Source organism: Pseudopodoces humilis, chromosome 19 (genome assembly GCF_049639895.1).
Source record: "Pseudopodoces humilis isolate 2021_Gansu_Grassland_sample_001 chromosome 19, ASM4963989v1, whole genome shotgun sequence".
Lineage (NCBI taxonomy): Eukaryota > Metazoa > Chordata > Aves > Passeriformes > Paridae > Pseudopodoces > Pseudopodoces humilis.
Window position 1 is genome coordinate 5,603,819 of NC_142218.1, and position 18,661 is coordinate 5,622,479.

At 52.5% G+C, this 18,661-nt stretch overlaps 2 protein-coding genes across 12 annotated transcripts in view; one reads left to right on the plus strand and one right to left on the minus strand.

The window, feature by feature from the left end:
• The window catches only part of PLCG1 (phospholipase C gamma 1), a 41,899-nt gene extending 29,638 nt beyond the window's left edge, over nt 1-12,261 (plus strand). For 3 of the 6 annotated variants that reach the window (XM_088064693.1, XM_088064696.1, XM_088064697.1), the window contains exons 14-32: nt 344-466; nt 1,324-1,425; nt 1,659-1,846; nt 2,151-2,351; nt 2,748-2,867; nt 3,172-3,352; nt 3,635-3,712; nt 4,181-4,284; nt 4,528-4,624; nt 4,725-4,797; nt 5,021-5,178; nt 5,659-5,755; nt 6,187-6,411; nt 7,184-7,332; nt 9,078-9,192; nt 9,378-9,539; nt 10,043-10,131; nt 10,743-10,930; nt 11,259-12,261. In XM_088064693.1, coding sequence (XP_087920819.1) covers nt 344-466; nt 1,324-1,425; nt 1,659-1,846; nt 2,151-2,351; nt 2,748-2,867; nt 3,172-3,352; nt 3,635-3,712; nt 4,181-4,284; nt 4,528-4,624; nt 4,725-4,797; nt 5,021-5,178; nt 5,659-5,755; nt 6,187-6,411; nt 7,184-7,332; nt 9,078-9,192; nt 9,378-9,539; nt 10,043-10,131; nt 10,743-10,930; nt 11,259-11,301 — 2,493 coding nt within the window. In that variant the 3' untranslated portion in view covers nt 11,302-12,261. The remainder of the gene's footprint in view (nt 1-343; nt 467-1,323; nt 1,426-1,658; nt 1,847-2,150; nt 2,352-2,747; nt 2,868-3,171; nt 3,353-3,634; nt 3,713-4,180; nt 4,285-4,527; nt 4,625-4,724; nt 4,798-5,020; nt 5,179-5,658; nt 5,756-6,186; nt 6,412-7,183; nt 7,333-9,077; nt 9,193-9,377; nt 9,540-10,042; nt 10,132-10,742; nt 10,931-11,258) is intronic. The other 3 variants (XM_088064694.1, XM_014254198.2, XM_088064695.1) reach the window with 3 other exon arrangements.
• A 56-nt stretch (nt 12,262-12,317) lies between these two features.
• Nucleotides 12,318-18,661, minus strand: part of ZHX3 (zinc fingers and homeoboxes 3) — a 46,751-nt gene continuing 40,407 nt past the window's right edge. For all 6 annotated transcript variants that reach the window (XM_014254173.2, XM_014254175.2, XM_014254178.2 and 3 more), the window contains one exon: nt 12,318-17,889. In XM_014254173.2, the coding sequence (XP_014109648.1) occupies nt 17,879-17,889 (11 nt within the window). In that variant the 3' untranslated portion in view covers nt 12,318-17,878. The remainder of the gene's footprint in view (nt 17,890-18,661) is intronic.

Sequence of the window (18,661 nt, forward strand, 5' to 3'; positions counted from 1 at the left end):
AGGGGTGGAAGTGGAGAGCTGATGCTAAGAACAATTGGACACAGAAAAGCTCTGAAAAGCTCTCTTGCTTCAGAGAATCTAGTGGGAAATGAGCAGCTGGGTGCTGCCTTCCTTTGAGGGCATGGGGGAGGCTGGTATTTCTGTTTCAGGAATCACCTTTGGGAAGTAGGGGTGGGACTTCAGTGCTGTTTGGTGATACCTGTGGCATGGGTCTTGTTTATTCTAATCTGGAGGATCCCACTGCAGCAGACCTGGACTTTCAGGGCTGTCCACTGGGAAACCTATGCTGCTTTTTGGGTGCCTGCTCCCCTCAAGGTGCCTGTCCCCCTCTCTCATCCCACAGCACAAGAAGCTGGCAGAGGGCAGCGCTTATGAGGAGCTGCCCACATCCGTGATGTACTCAGAGAACGACATCAGCAACTCCATCAAGAACGGGATCCTCTACCTGGAAGACCCCATCAATCACGTATGTCTGTGCCATGGTGACCCAGTCCCTGCTCTGAGGGCTCCCTCAGTGACGTGGTGACTCTGTCACATGCTCTGTGTGTGCTGGAAGGAAGGGCTGTGGTGCAAGTGATTGAAGAGGCTCTTGGTCTGTCTGGTTTCTCAGGCGTTCCTGAAGGCTGGGGACGTTTTATGGTCTTCCCTAGGAATCTCCTGTGGGCCTTTGCTAGAGGCAGAAGCCTGAGCTAGAGGGAGCTCTGGGCCAAGGCACTGCAGCCTGTGATTTGTGCTGCAGGAATTTCTGGGGATGGCTGTGCTTCCAGCCCTGTCTCCTGCCAAGTGCACATTTGATACACCTAAGCAAGGGTTTAGTTTTATAAAGCACCAAGTGTTCACTGCTGTGTGCATTCACTCGCAGCCCACCTTCAGCAGCTTTACTCTGCTGAGGATCTATCTGACAAAGCCACATGCAAATGGAACATGTTTTTGTTAAAAAGCAGTGAAGTGCAATGGTAAATCCACATAACTATCTCTGGTATCTTCACTTCAGATTGCCCCTGGGCTGAGTCCATGCACACTGTTTTCTTTTTGCATTGATTTGCTCTTCATTTGGTCATCTCCTTTTATTAAGTATTGGAGTGTTTGCAGTGTGATTTGTCACATGCTGGGTTTTTTGTTACTGATAAATCCATGCCTCAGATCTGGGGGCTGTCTTGGAAGCTCCTGTGACTCACTGGAATCAGTGCTGGTGGCTGTCCTTCACAAACCTGATCATCCCTCCCTGCCTGTGCTGGTCAGGAAGAGATGATCCCATGGGTGGGTGGTGAGCAGTTTGGTGCTTCCCCAGGGGTCTCTTTGCCAGAGTCTGTTTCCTTGCAGGAGTGGAACCCACATTACTTTGTGCTGACCAGCAGCAAGATCTATTATTCTGGGGAGACAACCAGTGACCAAGGAAACGAGGATGAGGAAGAGCAAAAGGAGGTGAGGGCTCTCCTGTGTGACTGTGAGTTGTTCCCTAAGGAAAGGACTTGACTGCCCAAGGGGCTGAGCATTGCCATTGCCAGCTGACTTCAGGGGGAGATCCTGTGGTGGGAAGGATGGGAGCTGGTTCAGAAGCTCCCTGCTCCCAGCTGGAATACACCTGAGCAAAGCAGAATCCAGCACCATGAGCCTGCCCTCGGTAACCCAAGATGATGGCTTTTTCCCCCTGCCAGGTGAGCAACAGCACCGAGCTTCACTCCACGGAGAAGTGGTTCCACGGGAAGCTGGGAGCGGGACGTGACGGGCGGCACATCGCGGAGCGGCTGTTGACGGAATATTGCATCGAGACAGGGGCCCCCGACGGCTCCTTCCTTGTCAGGGAGAGCGAGACCTTCGTGGGAGACTACACCCTCTCCTTCTGGTGAGGGCCCCAGCACCAGTCCACTGCTCTGTTGCTCTAGGGCTTGTTTGCTCTTGACTTTTTCTTCAGTGGTGGGGTCCCGTTCCTGGGTGGCCTGTGAGCGGTTTCTCCCCTGTTTCTGTGCCCCAGCATCACGTCAGCTCCCTGTCCCAGTGCAGAAGGGTCAAGTTTCTTGGGATCCTTATGCATCACTCTCCTGTGGGGCAGGAATGCCATGATCAGGCTGGAGCTGTGCCTGATCTGTGCTCTGAGGCAGGTGCTAAACAGCCATGGCTTAGCCCTCCCCTCCCTGCCTGTTCCGCAGGCGCAATGGGAAGGTGCAACACTGCCGGATCCACTCGCGGCAGGACGCCGGCAGCCCCAAGTTCTTCCTGACGGACAACCTGGTGTTCGACAGCCTCTACGACCTCATCACACACTACCAGGAGGTGCCACTGAGGTGCAATGAGTTTGAGATGAGGCTGACAGAGCCAGTGCCGCAGACCAATGCCCACGAGAGCAAAGAGTGAGTGCACGTGTCCATTGGGCAGCCGGGACACTGGAGGAAGCTCTCCCAGATCTCTCCTCAGCCATTCCTCCCTTGCTGGAGCTTTCTGGTCCCCACTTGCTCCCCACAGAGCTCTGTCACAGCAGCCATGCTGGCCAGCTTTGTTGCTCATGGAGCTGAGTGTCATGGAGGCTCAGTGCAGAGCACAGAGCTGCTGGGTTTGGTTGGGGTGCCCTTGCCCATGCCACACCTCACCAAAGGGCTTTGATCCTGCCTGTCCCATTGCAGTCCCTGTCTTCCTCTGAAGGATTCAAGATGCGTTTTAGGGGCTGGAGGGGAAGCCACGTGGTGTGGCCGAGCTGTGGGGTGGGCTGGGTGTTTGTGACCTGTGCACAGCCATGTCTCCCCTGCCAGGTGGTACCACGCCAACCTCACGCGGGCCCAAGCCGAGCACATGCTGATGCGGGTGCCCCGCGACGGAGCCTTCCTGGTGCGCAAGAGGAGCGAGCCCAGCTCCTACGCCATCTCCTTCAGGTGTGTCCCTGATACAGGGGTGGTGTTGCTGGAGATGTGTGCAGTGTGGGATGCTGGGATGCTGCAGTGTGTGAGAGAGCAGGAGAGGTGCCATCAGCCAGACTTGAGTCCCCCCGGACTCCTCTTGCTCTGGAATGGCCCTTGGAATAAGCCCTTGAGATCCTGCCCTTCCTCCCATCTTCCAATGGGAGATGGCTGTGCTCAGCCACGCACTAGGGGCACCTTCTCCTTGGTGTCTTTATTTTGGCAGAGACCTTCTCTTGCCAGGTGCCAAGTGGCTTCTCCCCGTGTTTCCTCCCTCCAGGGCAGAAGGGAAGATCAAGCACTGCCGGGTGCAGCAGGAGGGCCAGACTGTGCTGCTGGGCAACTCTGAGTTCGAGAGCCTGGTGGACTTGATCAGCTACTACGAGAAGCACCCGCTGTACCGCAAGATGAAGCTGCGCTACCCCATCAACGAGGAGACCCTGGAGAAGATCGGGACAGCAGTGAGTTCAGGAGCCAAAGGATGATGAATGTCATTTCTGAGCTGGTACCTCGAGTGGTGGTGTGTGAGCCATCTCGGTGCTTTGCAGCCCACACATCTTGGGGCTTCCTGACACTTGAGCAGCTTGGTGCTGCCCCTCTGAGCCAGGCTTGGGCTGCTGTTTGCTGTCTGCAGCATCATCTTTGGTCTTGTGCCTTCCTGGGGCATTCTCCCACCTACCCCAAGGGAGGGAACCTTTTCTCCTGCAGTCACTGCTGTAACCACTGTCCCTTTGCTTCCACAGGAGCCTGACTATGGAGCCCTGTACGAGGGACGCCATCCTGGGTTCTATGTGGAAGCCAACCCCATGCCCACCTTCAAGGTACACTCTCACTGTTAGGCACAAAACAAATTGTGGGGATGGAGGGTTTAGCAAGGGCCTTTTTATTTTCCAAGAGCTGTATTAATTTGCACACTTATTTCTAGACCATGAGGAGAGATACAGTGGGGGTTGAACCTCCAGGTTCCCAGTCTGGGCTGCATCTTGTTCTCAGCTCTCCAAACTAAGCCCATCAGAGGATCTTGGGACAGAAGAGAGTGCCTGTGTGGGGCCATACCAGACTTTGTGATCTCTGCTTTGGGATAAATGGAGGCCTTGATTTGCTCAGCAAGGTGTCACTAGGGTCTGGCAGCCTCTGGCAGCAGGGCTGGATGCTGTCTGCCTGCACATGATGTGCCTCACAGCCCCTCAGCAAACACATCTGTGGTGGGAGCTGATCTCTCATCCTATGGGCTCGTTGTCCACATGTCCATTCCCTGCCCAACCTCATGGGACCCCTCCTCATTGCAGTGTGCAGTCAAAGCCCTGTTTGACTACAAGGCACAGAGGGAGGATGAGCTCACCTTCACCAAAAATGCCATCATCCAGAATGTGGAGAAGCAGGAAGGAGGCTGGTGAGTTGGTCCTGAGCCTCCCTTTTTCCTGGGGGATACAGTCAAACCTTGCTGTCACCACCCACACAAAGGTGTGTCCACTCTAGGAGTGGGTCTGTCTGGGGATTACCCATGAGCTGCACAGTTCCAGAGCCTCACAAACCCTAAAAGCAGATGAAAGAGCTGCCTGTTCCCCTCACCCCCACTCAGAATACTCTGGGGTCCCGTGGCAGATGCTGACATTGCCCCTTCCCTCCCTTCCAGGTGGAGAGGAGATTATGGTGGCAAAAAGCAGCTGTGGTTCCCTTCCAACTATGTAGAGGAAATTACAAGTCCCACTAGCCTGGAGCCAGAGCGGGAGGTGAGTATGGCCATGAGAGCAGCAGAGAGGGTTTGTGCCCCCTGAGCTTGGCTGCTCTGCCCACTGTGCCCAGCACCATCCTGCTGTGCTTCCTTCCCAGCAGCAGCTGGATGAGAACAGCCCCCTGGGAGACCTGCTGGGAGGCGTCCTGGACGTGCCCTCCTGCCAGATCGGTGAGTGCCAGGGAGGGAGCATTGCAAAGGCCTCTTGAGGCTTCTCAGCCCCTCACTGATTGCTTCCTGGGCTCCATTGGTTGTCTCCAGTGGCCAGAAATGGGAGTTTGCTGTAGCTGCAGAGTGCCAGGGTAGCCAGGAGTCTGTCTTCTCCCTTCCTCCCTGTGAAGGGCTTGGCTCAGCACCTGCTGTGACCTTGCCCTCTGCTCCCTGTCCCACACAGCCATCCGCCCTGAGGGCAAGAACAACCGCCTCTTCGTCTTCTCCATCAGCATGTCCTCGGTGTCACGCCTGTCCCTGGACGTGGCAGCCGACACGCACGAGGACCTGCTGGACTGGGTGAAGAAGATCCGGGAGGCAGCTCAGACAGCTGATGCCAGGGTGAGCCTGGGGAGTATGGGGCAGGGGAAGAGGCATCTCCTGGCCGAGTGCTGCATTTTCCAGGAGCCAAGGAGCAGCTGGAGGCTGGAGGAGGGCAGTGAGGTGACAGTCTGTGACCTTGGACAATGTGGCATGGGGTGGTGACCACACGGCTTGGGAGGCTCAGGCTGGATATTTGGGAAGATTGGACATCTGGTTGGGTGCTACAGCCTCAGGAAGTGGGGAATCTCCATCTGTGGAGGGTGGCAAGGCCACAGATGCCCTGTGCTGGTACCAATGCCAGTCCTGCTCTGGGCAGGATGTAGGACCTACCCAGGCCCTACCTGTGAGATGTCCCCCATGCAGACGTGGCAGATCTGCTGGTGGTCCCCACAGTGTGGGTAGGAGCCACACCCAGCAGTGAGGGTCATTTTATGAGTTGAGTCATCTATCACCACAGCTCCTACCTGGCCTGACACCTCTCTCACCCTCTCTTGGCAGCTCTCTGAAGGGAAGATGATGGAGAGAAGAAAGAAGATTGCCCTGGAGCTTTCAGAACTGGTGGTCTATTGCCGGCCTGTGCCCTTTGATGAAGAGAGTGAGTATCTGCTGAGCTGGTGGCCATCACTGTGGCATTACTGTGGTGTGCCCCAAGGGGCTGCTTTGGCTAGATCTCAGCAGAGGCTAGATGCCCAAGGTGTCCAAATCACCAGTTTACCTTGGAGCTCTGGGTAGCTCCAGAGAGTCCAAGTTCCCTTCCCTGTCCCTCTGTTGCTGGGGTCTGTCAGCACCCAGAGCAGCTGCTGAGAGAGTGGGGCTGGGGAGCATCGTGCCTGGTCAGTGGGAGCTGTGTTGGTGCTCTCAGTCACTGGTGTTGGGCACCTGGCAAACACCCACTGGGGCAGAGCAGGGTCTGCACAGCGCTGGTGGCTGTGCCAGGGGTGAGAGGATGGTGTGAGGAAGGAGCTGGGGATTAGGTGTCAGCAAAGGGAGTGTGCTGCTGGCTTACACAGTGCTGTCCCCTCCCAGAGATCGGCACAGAGAGGGCCTGTTACCGAGACATGTCCTCCTTTCCTGAGACCAAGGCAGAGAAATACGTCAACAAGATCAAGGGCAAGAAGTTCCTGCAGTACAACCGCCTGCAGCTCTCCCGCATCTACCCCAAGGGCCAGCGCCTCGACTCCTCCAACTACGACCCCCTGCCCATGTGGATCTGTGGCAGCCAGCTGGTGGCACTGAACTTCCAGACCCCAGGTGAGGGCAGCAGGCAGGGAGGGGAGGCTGGCTCCTGGGAGTGCCCTGTGCCCCCTCCAAGCCACCTGCTCCTGGCAGCTGGGGGACTGGGAGGGGCTCTGGGTCCTTGAAGGGCTCTGCAGGCAGTGAGACCTGGGTTAATATGCTCCAGAGGGCTGGACTGAGTCAAGGAGCTGGGCTGAGGCTGGGAATTGTGCCATGAGGATGAGAGGAAATGGAGAGGAGGCAGGGAGTTCTCCCAGAGTCCCTGGTGACAAGCAGGGCAGGCAGGGAAGGTGCCAAAGGGGACGGTGCAGCCTCAGGCTTGGGACACCAGCTGCTTGCATGGTCTGAGTCCAGCTGGCTGCTCTTCTTGCCTTTCCCCAGCTTCCATTCCTGCTCCTGCCGTGCAGTCCAGCCTTCCTTTCCCCGGCCTTTGCCAAGCCCTGCTGTGAGCCTGTTCAGCTCACCGGCACACCAGCAATCGACCTGCCTCTTCTCCTGCCGGCTTTTTCATTCCTTCTTTGAATTCAAGCATCTCACAGGGGGTTTGGCAAACGCTACAGTCAGCACAGCTTTTTGCAGGAGGAAAAGAGGGGGATGACCCATGGAATACTGGGTAGATTGTGCATGAGAAGTCACCTCATGGCCCTGACACGTGCACAGGCTGCAGTGGGGACACATTGCTCAGCATTACCAAGGGCTTCCTGTGAAGTATCAATGATGGGGGTGATGATCCAGCTTGTGAAAAGTGCCTCCTTCATGTCCTGTATCTCCTGCCTGTGCTCTCCAGACAAGCCCATGCAGATGAACCAGGCCTTGTTCATGTCCAGTGGCCAGTGTGGGTATGTCCTGCAGCCAACCAACATGAGGGACGACGTCTTTGACCCGTTTGACAAGAGCACGTTGCGGGGCACAGAACCGCTCTCCATCTCCATTGAGGTCAGTACCTCCTCCTGGTGTGGGGGAATGCGGGATCAGACCCCAGTGTTTATACCAGATTTGGGGGGAGAGAATGGTTTTTCTGGGCTCCTCAGCAAACCCCCTCGCCCCTGTCCCACAGCACAGACTGGGAGAGCCCTTGCTGAAGAAGGGCACCCACAGGTGCTGCTCAGGGTGCCTGGAGAGGAGCAGCAGGAGCATCCCTTGATGCTCTCCCCAGGACTCCTCCTGTCCAGGTCCCAGTGCCAGCAGGTGGCATCCATGAGCCACAGAGGTGGCAACCCCGTCCCCAGAGCCTGGCTGGGACTGCATCCACAGGCTAACAACACAAGAGCCGTGCCTTGTCCCCTCCTTGTCACTCACTTGCTCCAGGCTCGATGTTTCCATTTCCCCTTGCTCATGGCCCAACTTGGAGGGATGCTGGAGGTCAGGGCAAACTTTTCAGGCCATTTCTGTGTTGTGCTGAGGGTGGGGGGGTGCCAAAGGATGGGCTTTGGATGCTTGGTGAGTTTTTATTACTTCCCTAATGGTGGAACTGAGGCTGTATTGATCTCAGAGCTGCACAGCAGAGGCTCTGCAGGGACATGGGACAGTTCACCAGGCAAAGCTCTTGGAGGGCTGTGCCAAACCAGCTGGCTCTCATGTTTGGATCAGAGGGGTCCAGTAGCCTGTACAGGTATTCTCTGTGGTCTTGGAACCAAGCTATGGGTCAAGTCTCCTTTGGCAGTCCCCTCAGCTGGTGTAGACCTTGGAAAGGATGAAGTGGAGATCCTGCCTTTAGGTGCCCACAGGTTTCCTCTGCAGCCACCTCTGTTTCGGCGTGACCCCACCTAAAAAAGCCACAGCCCTTCTCCATGAGGACACCCCATCATGTGCCCTCTGCACCACTGACCTCATGCCCCCTGTCTCCCTAAAAATTCCCTGTCCCCTCTGTTTTCCAAGCTCTTCCTGCACCTCAGGATGTGGCTGCCACCACCAAAGCGTCAAGAGTCATTGTGCCATATGCAGTCACTGTCGCCTTTAAGAGACAGGCTCATCCTCTCGTTCTCTGGCAAAACTGCCAGCTGTCCCCACCAAAGCCAGCTCTCATGGATGGAGAAGCCATCTCGAGCTCAGCATGACTCAAAGCACATGATCCAGTGTTGGCAGCAGGTCCTTCCCCTGCAGCAGCAGCGTGCCGACAGCACGCTGGAGCGACATATGGCCACGGGCAAGAGGGAGCTGCGATTGCTTTCTCCTGCGAGGAAGCAGGTTGTCATTTGAGTGGAGCACAGACTGTGCTGCAGACACGAGGCAGAGCAGTGGTGGAGAGCAGCTCCTTTTCCTCCTTGCAGCAAGGCAGGAGGGCTGAGAAGTTTCAGCAAGGATGCGGGGGTCCAGCGCAGCGCTCCTGGCAGGGAACAGCGCTCGGCTGGGAGCCCAGCTCCAGCTTGGCAAGCTGGGGGAGGGATGCTGTGGCCCAGGCCTGGCTGTTGTGCTGGCAGCAGGCAGGAACCTGGAGCAGTTCAACTGCTTTTTTTTATGGCTTACAAGTCAAACTGGGGCTCAAGAACACTATAGCAGCTTCCAGGGGTGGGAGCTGTTTCTCTCCAAGACGCTGGGCTGGGCTGGCTGGCTCTGCTGCTTCTTTCTCCAATTAGCAGAGCCAGGGTGATTTATTTGGGAAGAAAATATCTTGGTATGCAAACACATTTTTTCCCCCTTTGTTCCTGTCTGTTACCAAGTCTCTCCTGCTCTCTGCTCAGGTCCTGGGGGCCCGGCACCTTCCCAAAAATGGAAGGGGAATCGTTTGTCCTTTTGTGGAGGTGGAGGTGTCTGGTGCTGAGTACGACAACGCCAAGCAGAAAACAGAGATTGTGGGTGAGTGGGGTGGTGAAGGGAAGGGAGAGGGATACACCAGCACTCCTGATCCTGGTGTGAGCCCTGGGCTCTGCAGCAAAGCCTGGCACTGAGCTGGGAGCTGCCCTCGTGCTGCCCCCAAGCCCAGCATCAGCAGTGGGAGGACTCAGTGGGGCTGCCCACTGACAGCTCTGTTTTGTGAGCAGCTGACAATGGCCTGAACCCTCTCTGGACCCCGAAGCAGTTCCACTTCCAGGTCAGCAACCCTGACTTTGCCTTCCTCCGCTTTGTGGTCTACGAGGAGGACATGTTCAGCGATGAGAACTTCCTGGCTCAGGCCACCTTCCTGGTGAAAGGCTTGAAGACAGGTGAAGCACTTGGGACAGCAGGGAGGGGTCATGGTGGTTCTCACCCATTCACACTGTTAGCCAGGGGGATGCTGAGTTTCATGGGAGGGTGTTGTTGGGCCCCAGGCTGGCTCAGTCCCTCCTGTCCCCATGACAGGTCACATCCCTAGCCAGTCAAAGGAAGGCAGAGCCATTTGCTAACATCCCTTGGGGCCACCTGGCACTTTGAAGGAAATCTGGGGGTTTGGAGGATCACAGAATCATAGACTGCTCTGGATTAGAAGGGACCCTAAAGGCCATCTTGTTTCAGCCCCACTACCATAGGCAGGGACACCTTCCACTACCCCAGGTGGCTCTGAGGCCCGTCCAGCCTGACCTTGGACACTTCCAGGGATGAGGCAGCCACAGCTTCTCTTGGCAGAAGAGAAAAAGGGTCTTGTGGGAGAAGGACCCCTTCAGCTCTGTGCCAGGGCACTGACACCTGACCTGTGCAGCAAGTGACTCCAGGGCTGTCTCTGCTGTAGGTTTCCGAGCTGTTCCCCTGAAGAACAACTACAGTGAGAACCTGGAGCTGGCTTCTCTGCTTGTCAAGATAGACATTTTCCCTTGCAAGGTGAGACTGGCTGCACACACGAGAAGGTGACTGCACTGCAGGGCTGAGAGCCAGTGAGCCCAGCCTGGCCCTGCCCCCTGTCCTGCTCTAGTTGGGGCAGTGAGGCTCAGTGGTGCCTGCTCTGAGTGCCTGTGGATGGCTGAATTCCCAGTGCTGCTCTATAGTGATGCCCAGCAGGAAAGCAAGCACTGGGTCTGCCTCCTGCAGCAGTCAGGGTGTTTCAGGCACAGTCCTGCCTGCACTGTGTTTGACTTGCCTGGAAATCCCTTTAGCAAAAGCTGGAGGAGGTGGGTTTGCCACAGTTCCTGTCTGCTCCAGGGACATTGAGCTCAGGATCACAGAGCTGGCTGACCTGGGGCTGTCCCTGCTGGCATAAATGGAGGGCAGGGCTCCTTCTGAGACAGATGGTTCTTTTATTTCTCCATTTAAAACAGTGCTAGTGGGAGCCAGCAATGGCTGTTAGAGCAGCTGCACATTGCAAAACTCAAGCCCTCGTGAGCCCTGAACACCCTGCAGGGCAGCCTGGGCCCTGCACCACAACTGCCCTTACTTCAGGATGTACACTTTGATATCACAAGCCCTTGACTACAGGATTTTTTTCCTCATCCAAGCAGGAAAATGGAGAAATAAACCTCTTCAATGCTTCATCCCTACGGGAACGAGCAGGGGATGGCTCCAGCCAGCTGCTGGCAAGCAGAGGCAGAGAGGGGTCCTTTGAGTTGCGGTACCAGCAGCCTTTTGAGGATTTCCGTGTGTCCCCAGAGCAGCTCGCTGACCACTTCGAGAGCCGGGAGCGAAGGTGAGGCCAGTGCTCCTTCAGCTCTTCCCCTGCAGCACAATTCTCCCTGCAGATGAATGCATCCTCCCCCTAACCCAAAGTGGAGCTGCAGCCTCATTTGCTGCCTGGAAACCCTAAATTCGAGCTTCAAGTCGCGCCTGTGCTTGTGGGAGTGTCACTGCTGTGGGAGTAGGGTGGGACACCACAGCTGGTGGCATTATCCCCAGTCATGGGGGATGTGGCTGAGCCCCCACTTCCCTCCACTGGGCAACTTGAGACCAGCAGAGCATTGTCCTTGGCCATCCCACGGTGAGGCTGAGCTGTGTCCCCTGTCTGTGCCCCCTTCCAGGGTACTGCGGAGGACCCGGGTCAACGGGGACAACCGGCTGTAGCCCATCCCGGCGGGCGAAAGCACCTCCAGTGCTTGTGAATCTCACAGCACGCTGTGAACTGGTTTCTATGGAAACGGCACTGCTATGGCCTACTTTCAGGCAGCTTTTCCAGTTTCTCTGCTGAAGTGTGTTCAAGTGGAGAACTAAAAAAAAATTAAAAATATTGGAAATAGACCCCACCCCTAACCAACCCCAAGCACCCACCAACCTTCACCACGAAGCCCTTAAGAAGCGCGTCGGTGCGGACAGGCTGCCAGAGGCGAGAGACCAAACTGTCTATAATCACAAGAAGAGACCTAAAAAATCCCCATCCAGCCTCTGCTCTGCCTGTAATCCAATTGTGTGCAGCTGCTGGAGCCTGTTTGCAGCCAGCTCGTGCTGTGTCCAGTCCCAGGGCTCTGGGCCAGGTGTGACTGCAGTGACCACAGCAGCCCCTCTGTCTGTCCTGGTGACACCAGATCTGACCTGTATAGCCACTGCCGAAGGGTCCAGTAGTGAAACTCTACATTTACAGGGCCACTCTAGCTTTAAACGACAATAAAAGTGTCAGTATTACATGTGTGCTGGCTCAGGTGTCTGGTGGTCTGTGCCCTGCAGATCAGGGCAGAGCTGAGGTGCAGCTGTTCTTCAGGGGAGGTCGCACTGCTCCCTCCTTCCTCCTGGCTTTAGTGGAGGAAAAATAACCAGGAACAGCCCCAGGTTTTATGCTGTTCACTCAAAAGTGTAAAACAAAGTTATGTGCTCCAGCTGCCCGTGCTTTTCTGGGGCAGCCTGGGGACAGAACTCTGGGATGAAGAAGCACCCCTAGGGCAGAGGTGTCTGGACTCAGGATCCTGCTGGACCACTCACTCATGGCCTTACCCCACGGAAAAGTTGTCATTCTTTTAAAATAAACAAGGAGGTTGTGCTGGAGCACTCCCAACCCAGCAGCTGGAAGGCAGGCACAGCCATTCCTGGGCTTAAGGGCACCACCCGGGGCTCTCCCCAATGCCAGTGCAAGCACCAGTGGACTCATGTTTGTCTTTTACACTCTTTATTTAGGAACAACCAAAAATGTCTGGTTTCATTTCAACAAACTATACAAGCAAGCTCTTCCCCTCGCCCACCCTCACATCCACATATACAAAAGGAAGGGAATCTTGCCATTCACTTCTCAGAAGTGGCATTGTTGCTACAGGGAGTTCTTGCCCTCAGAATAAGAGCAGGTAAAGTCCATAGCACATACAAGCTACCCTAGCCCTAATAATAGCTACAGCCCACAATCACAGGCAGCTTCTTTTTTTGTTTCCTCTTTAAAACCTTTACCAAAAGTAAAAACTATTTCCTGTTTCACACGATTGCCAAGGTGACCATTTAAAATTGTGGTCTTGAAAAAAAAAAAAAAAAAACAAAAACCAAAGTAACAACCCCCCTGGAACCCCCCACACCTCCCCGGTACAAAGACAGCTTTACACAGCAGAGCTCTCACCCTGCTCCCTCACTGCACCGGCCACCCTTATGAAAGGTCCCGTTGCAGCTACAATTACATTTTCCTTTGGATAAATCCAAGCAAAAATTCCAGGTCATTCAGCACCAGCATGATTTCTAAATAACAATAATTAAAAAAAAAAAAAAAAAAGAGACCCCGTTAGGCTGACTTTGTGGTCTGCTTAGAAACAAAGTGATCAACACGCTGTTCCCAAAGTCTCTCTTTTAGTGCAATGTTAGTATGTGCAAGGGGAATCACAGCCACGTACCCATAACACCACCATGAGCCAGATGGGGCAGAGAGAAAGTGCAATTTTAGCTAGAAATTTTCTATGCCATGGATTCCTAGCCCAACCTTCACTAGCACCAGTAAGCAAGAATCCTCCTAACACCACCTCCCATCAGTACAGGGAAAAATGGGCTTTAATTGTGCCACCAGAATATGCCAAACGTCAGCCAACAGAACACTTGGGCCATAACAAGAAAACCCAAAATTTAAAGAAAAAAATTTTAAAAAATTCACTGCTTACATAACAGAGCTCCCTTGCTCTGCTTTAAAGTTTTGTGATGCCAATCCAACACTCCTGGCACACACCACTGCCAGTAAAGCACACAGCATAAACTAAATTTCCCAATAAAAAGAAGAACAGGGATAGCCTGCAAGTGCCTTGTTCCCCCCTCCATGTGTTGTGTTGCCTAATCTTACCCTGCTGGTTTTGGGATCAGCTGAAAAGTGACACCAGAGGTTTACAGGTCAGCTGAATCACATCAAGACATTGATTTGAAGAGAACGAAACCAAAATTATCTGGGCAACAGGTGAAAGAAGTTTACAAGCATGTTAAATTCTGTCACCCTGATGAGAATGTGCAGCATCACATTCACTTTGTGCCCAAGTGCTGAAAATAATCTTTTTCTTCTGATTCCCAGTGAGCCAGCTTCTGATCAGGTTGCCTCTGTTACATCTGTAAGAGGGGCTACAGGTAAAATAATACAACACTTCTGCAGGTAACCAAAATGTGTTGCTTTCCAATTAAAATAAAATACCCAAAGCCCTAAATGAAAAACCAGCCTATTTCTACCAGCTTCCTTCTCTTGAACTGTCAGGGTACATGTAACAAAAAATAACCCAGCAGGTACCTTCCAGCTCCTCTGTGAGCATCCTCCATCCAAGTGAAGGACTACAGTGTTTCTCTGCCAGCAGCTACTGCTTTTGCTGGTGGCTTCTGGTGACCAACTCAGGGAGAGGACATGAAGTCACACTAAGTACCTGCAAGCACCTGTGCCCATCTTCCCACCACGCTGCAGGCCTGATGTGCAGCATCACTCAGCTCTCAGGCAAGTGGAGATAGCCTGTAGACCACGGTTTGTTTAGTGTTCTGCTAAAAACAAAAAAACCCACAAAATTGCAAGGATGCTAACTACAGAGCTGAAAAATAAGGTACCCAAATGAAACATGGAACAATGTCTAGAAATCTCATGGCAGGGGCTGCTGACATCAGTGAATAAAGAAACTCAGTTCCCTGCACCAGGAGAACCAGCAGCCCTTTCCATGAGCAAGCCAGGCCAGCACAAATCAGGGTTTCGGGTTATTAAGCAATTGGATTGTGCCCTTAATCTAAGCAGCCTCGAAGACATAAGTAACAAGATTCACATGGATTAAAATTGATGGTTTCTGCTGTGCCTGCCAAGCCCAAGCTAAGGCATAGCGGATGGAGGTGGAGAATTTAATTTCCCTTACTGATGCTGGCTACATCACCTTGATCTTACACCCCTTTCAAGTCAAAATAGTCATCTTTGATTAGATGATGATAAATATTCACACACTGTGAAGAACTGTGGTGACACTTAAGCCTCTCAACACCACAAGAGCTGCTGTTGGGACTGTAAAGCCACCTCTCGATTTTTCTTTTCAGTTTTGGATGCAAACACTTTTCCAATGTCCTGCACCAAAACCAGAGTCTCTTCAGAGATGGCACCTGTTTCTCCTCCTCAGCAGAGGAACAGAAGACCACAGAGCTAAACCCTCAAAAATCTTCAGCTTATACTTTTATGGAGATTTCAAGTCAACTAAAAAATGCAGATAACAAGGAATGTAGGAGTTAGAAAGGGAACTTGATCGTTTTTTGATTTCTTTTTTGTCTCTAAGTCTTACCCTCCCCACGCAAAGGCGTTTGCCAGCCCCGTTGCCATGTCCAAGGGGAGTCTGCATGGAACCACTTTTTAAAATTCCTCCGACCCAAAAGAAAGAAAACTCCTGCTGTGCTTGTATGAATGCATGGAAACAAAGCTCAAAAACCTCAGCAGCTTCCAACCCTCAAGGCTGGTTTTTCTGTGTACACCGGGAAATTCTCCCTCTAGCTCACAAGACTTCTTTTCAATTTTTCTGGAAAACTGGCTGAACACAATCCAAGTGCAAAATATTTCAGCTAGTGCATCAAAACATGGTTTGAAGGGACCAGTTCATACCATAGTCCTTAAGCATTCCTGTAGATGGAGCGGGGATCACTCTTCCAATCAGCCATAGGCCCTTAAGTGTACACCAAAAATCCCACAGAAAATCACCTTGAATGGGCAAACTACACTTCCAACGTATTTATATAGCAAGTAGTTAGTAAAAGTGTACATTTTTAATGTACATCTTAATGCAATAAAGAATCAATGGCATATTTGAACTGTATATATGTGTAGTTAAATAAACCTGCATGTACATAGACACTACAGAGTAAATTGACCTACCTGTATTTGTTCTCTGAAGGTGACACTGTACATACAATCCATATTCTCAGGCTGCACAACTCCCAGATCTGCTTTCAGCTCTAGAAACACCCAGATTCTCCCACCCTCTCTGATATTTTGGGGTGCACAGGATTGCCCTGGGGCTGTCACCACAGGGCAGCTGTCCCCGGTCCCCAGAGAGCCATGGGGATGCCACTGGCTGAGCCTTCACCAGCCAAGGTGGGATGGCTGCTGGTCATGCCTCCAACTGTGTCATGACCATCAGCAGTGCTTCCACAGGGCACATTTAGGGAGCCTGGTGCCACACAGGTCAGTGCCACCCCTGCTCACAGTGTGGTGGGACGGTTGGTCTGGCTATGGGATGCACAGTGGCCCCATCCAAGGCGTCACCTCACTCTCTGTGGCGTGTGGTCACCTCCATCTGGAGCACATGGTCACACCTGGCCACGGTCTCACAGCGTGTGCCAGGGAACCCTGTGACCTCAGGCACAGGCATCCAGCACATCCCACCAGGCAAGGGGAAGCCTCTGCCAAAGCACTGAGCAGCCACAGCCCCTTCCAGCAGCTGAGCAAGGCGGCCTCTTGAAGAGAAGGCAAAGAAAGAATTGCAAAAGCAAGCACAATTAAAGGTAGAAATCAGACACCATCTTTGGAAGAGGTTCTGAAAGAGCTTTTTTGGTTTTAAACCAGATTTTTTGTAAATCTCTGGATCCGATCCTTTGGGGTTTGCTACCCACCCTCCTAATAAATATCATTTACCACTAACAATAAAGTCTCCCACATCAAAAAGCTCTCACTAAATAAAAACCTTCTACTGAAAAAGTTTGGCTGACTTGGCTTGGCAAAAAATAAGGAGCTGTGACTACTCTCCATAAATACATCAGCAGATAAACACCAAAAACTATTTAAGTTAAAGGACAATGTTGGCTCCAAAACAAACCAGGAATGAACCAGCCATGAATTAATTCAAACTAGAAATTTAAATGCAGTTTCTAACCACTCAAAGGCAGTCAATTTCTGGAATAGCCTTGGAAGAGCAAAAGTGAAGGCAAAACATGGAACCAATTTGGAGCTGGGATTTGATTAGTTTGTGACAGAATCATCTGACACAGCATTTAGCTGGACTATTCAGCTCAAGAGTTTCCCTTCTAGACTTTGTTTCCTATTAGAAAAGAATATTTAAAGCAAAAATGTTCAAGCAGTTGCATCGCACAGCAACCACCCAAGACAACACGCATTAAAAATGGACAGGTACCAGGCAGGATAACTGGGAAATTTATTTTGCTCTTTTGCCAGAACTATTGCACATGGCCTGGGGAAAAAAAAAGGGGGAAAAAATAAGAAAAGAATAACAAAAAGAACTGGATCAAACACTTGAAATCACCAGCAGTGCTGTAGGAGCATCTGCTATGTAGGGCTGCAAGAAGGAAACTTCCCAATGGCAGCAGAGCTGCTGCCTTGGAGACAACAATGACTTGAACCACTCACAGCCACACTGTGACTCTGCATTTGTTCTCTGAAGAACAGACTGTTCTCTCCAAACAATGAAAAGGATTCCAGGTCAAGATGCAAAAATTATTATGTGCTAGTTCTGAGATTAAAGAGAGACTTGGAGATTTACCAGGCTGTTACAGTCAGTCTCCAGGAGCACAGGGTAAAGTGTTCTAGTCAGCAAGGGTCAAATGATACCAAACTCCACCTCCCGGGCTGCCCAGGTCTGGGAACCTGCTGCTTATCAGAGAGTATGCAATGCTCACACTAACCTCATCTGGAGGGATGAGAATCTCACTCAAATTCAAGACTGGCAGTTTTCTTCTCAAATCCCTTCCCTTTCATAATACACTCACACTTGTGTGCCCACAAAGCCCTTCACTGCCAGGGCTTAAGGACCAGAAAAGGCAGAGAGGATATATGCAGCCATGCCAACCTTTAGAGAACAAACACCTTAACAGACAGATGAAAAAAAAAAAAAAGGAAAAAGAAACAACTACTATGCCATGATAGTCCATATCTAAACAATGACTTTGTTTACACAATGTCTGAGATTTGTTATGCTTGTATAGGCAGCTGTAGGCATCGGTATATGAATATGAAATCTGAAAGTCTGTCACTGGAAAGCAAACAGGAGCATCCTATTTCCTGGGTGCGAGCTCCCAGCTGTCTCCTCAGCTGGGCCACCGAGAGCTCAGCACCGAGCACCCAGTTTGTGCCTGTGCTGTCTCGTGTGCTGTGCTCAAAGGTCTCATGTATGGCAGTGCTTCATCACTACGTCCTGCGCCTCAGGCTTGCATCAGGCCGGCCCATGGGTTTCTTAAAGATCACAAATTTCTTCTCAAGGGTAAGAGCGGATCCTCCGGGGCTGCTGGTTTGAGTTCAGTCTGTTTCTGAAAAAGAACAGAGTTGTCAGAGATGCTCCTGGCCTTGATCCAGGTGGGGTGCTGGGTAGGGAGGGAGGGAGTGCCTCAGGATAGGCAAGGTCAGGAGCCTTGATAGTCAGCTGCAAAGAAGAGCTAGCAACATTCAGAGGGGCCAGAAAGCCCAAAATCCTTGAGGGAATGGAGCTGGCTTTGCATCCCTAAGGATGCACCTTTGCTAAGCACCTCCTGCCTCTGTGCCACGAGGGTTGACAGGACTCCCTCGCTCTGGCTGGCAGAAAGCCATGCTCAGAGGGCACTAGCAGGGGCACAACCACCTCCTCCTCAGCACAAAAGCTGTCCCCCCACCAGTCCCCAAACCCACCATTCCCCTGCAAAGCACACAGGATGTGCAGCAAAGGCAGGACCCATCCAAACCCATGCTCCACCTCCTCCAAATTAGATGGGAATGGAAGCAATGAATTTTACTAGATTTTTATTATTATTTTTTAAGGCCTGCAGCCACGGCAGAGATATGTGGGAAGGTCCAAAGCAAGGCAGTGGGGCTGGAGAAGATCCCAGCTGGCCAGTAAGGAGCTGTGTGTGTGGACCACCATAGGACAGGGCCAGCACTCGGCCATCTCTATCTGGTGGGAACCCTACCAGGCAGGAAACAGCCCCCAGCTGCACTGCAGAAAAACCCACAAAGGGCTTGGAAAGCACCTCTCCACCACGCACACACAGACACACACCTTCCAAGAGTGAGTTTTGGAAGAGGAGTTCCTTCCATGTCCCCTCCTGC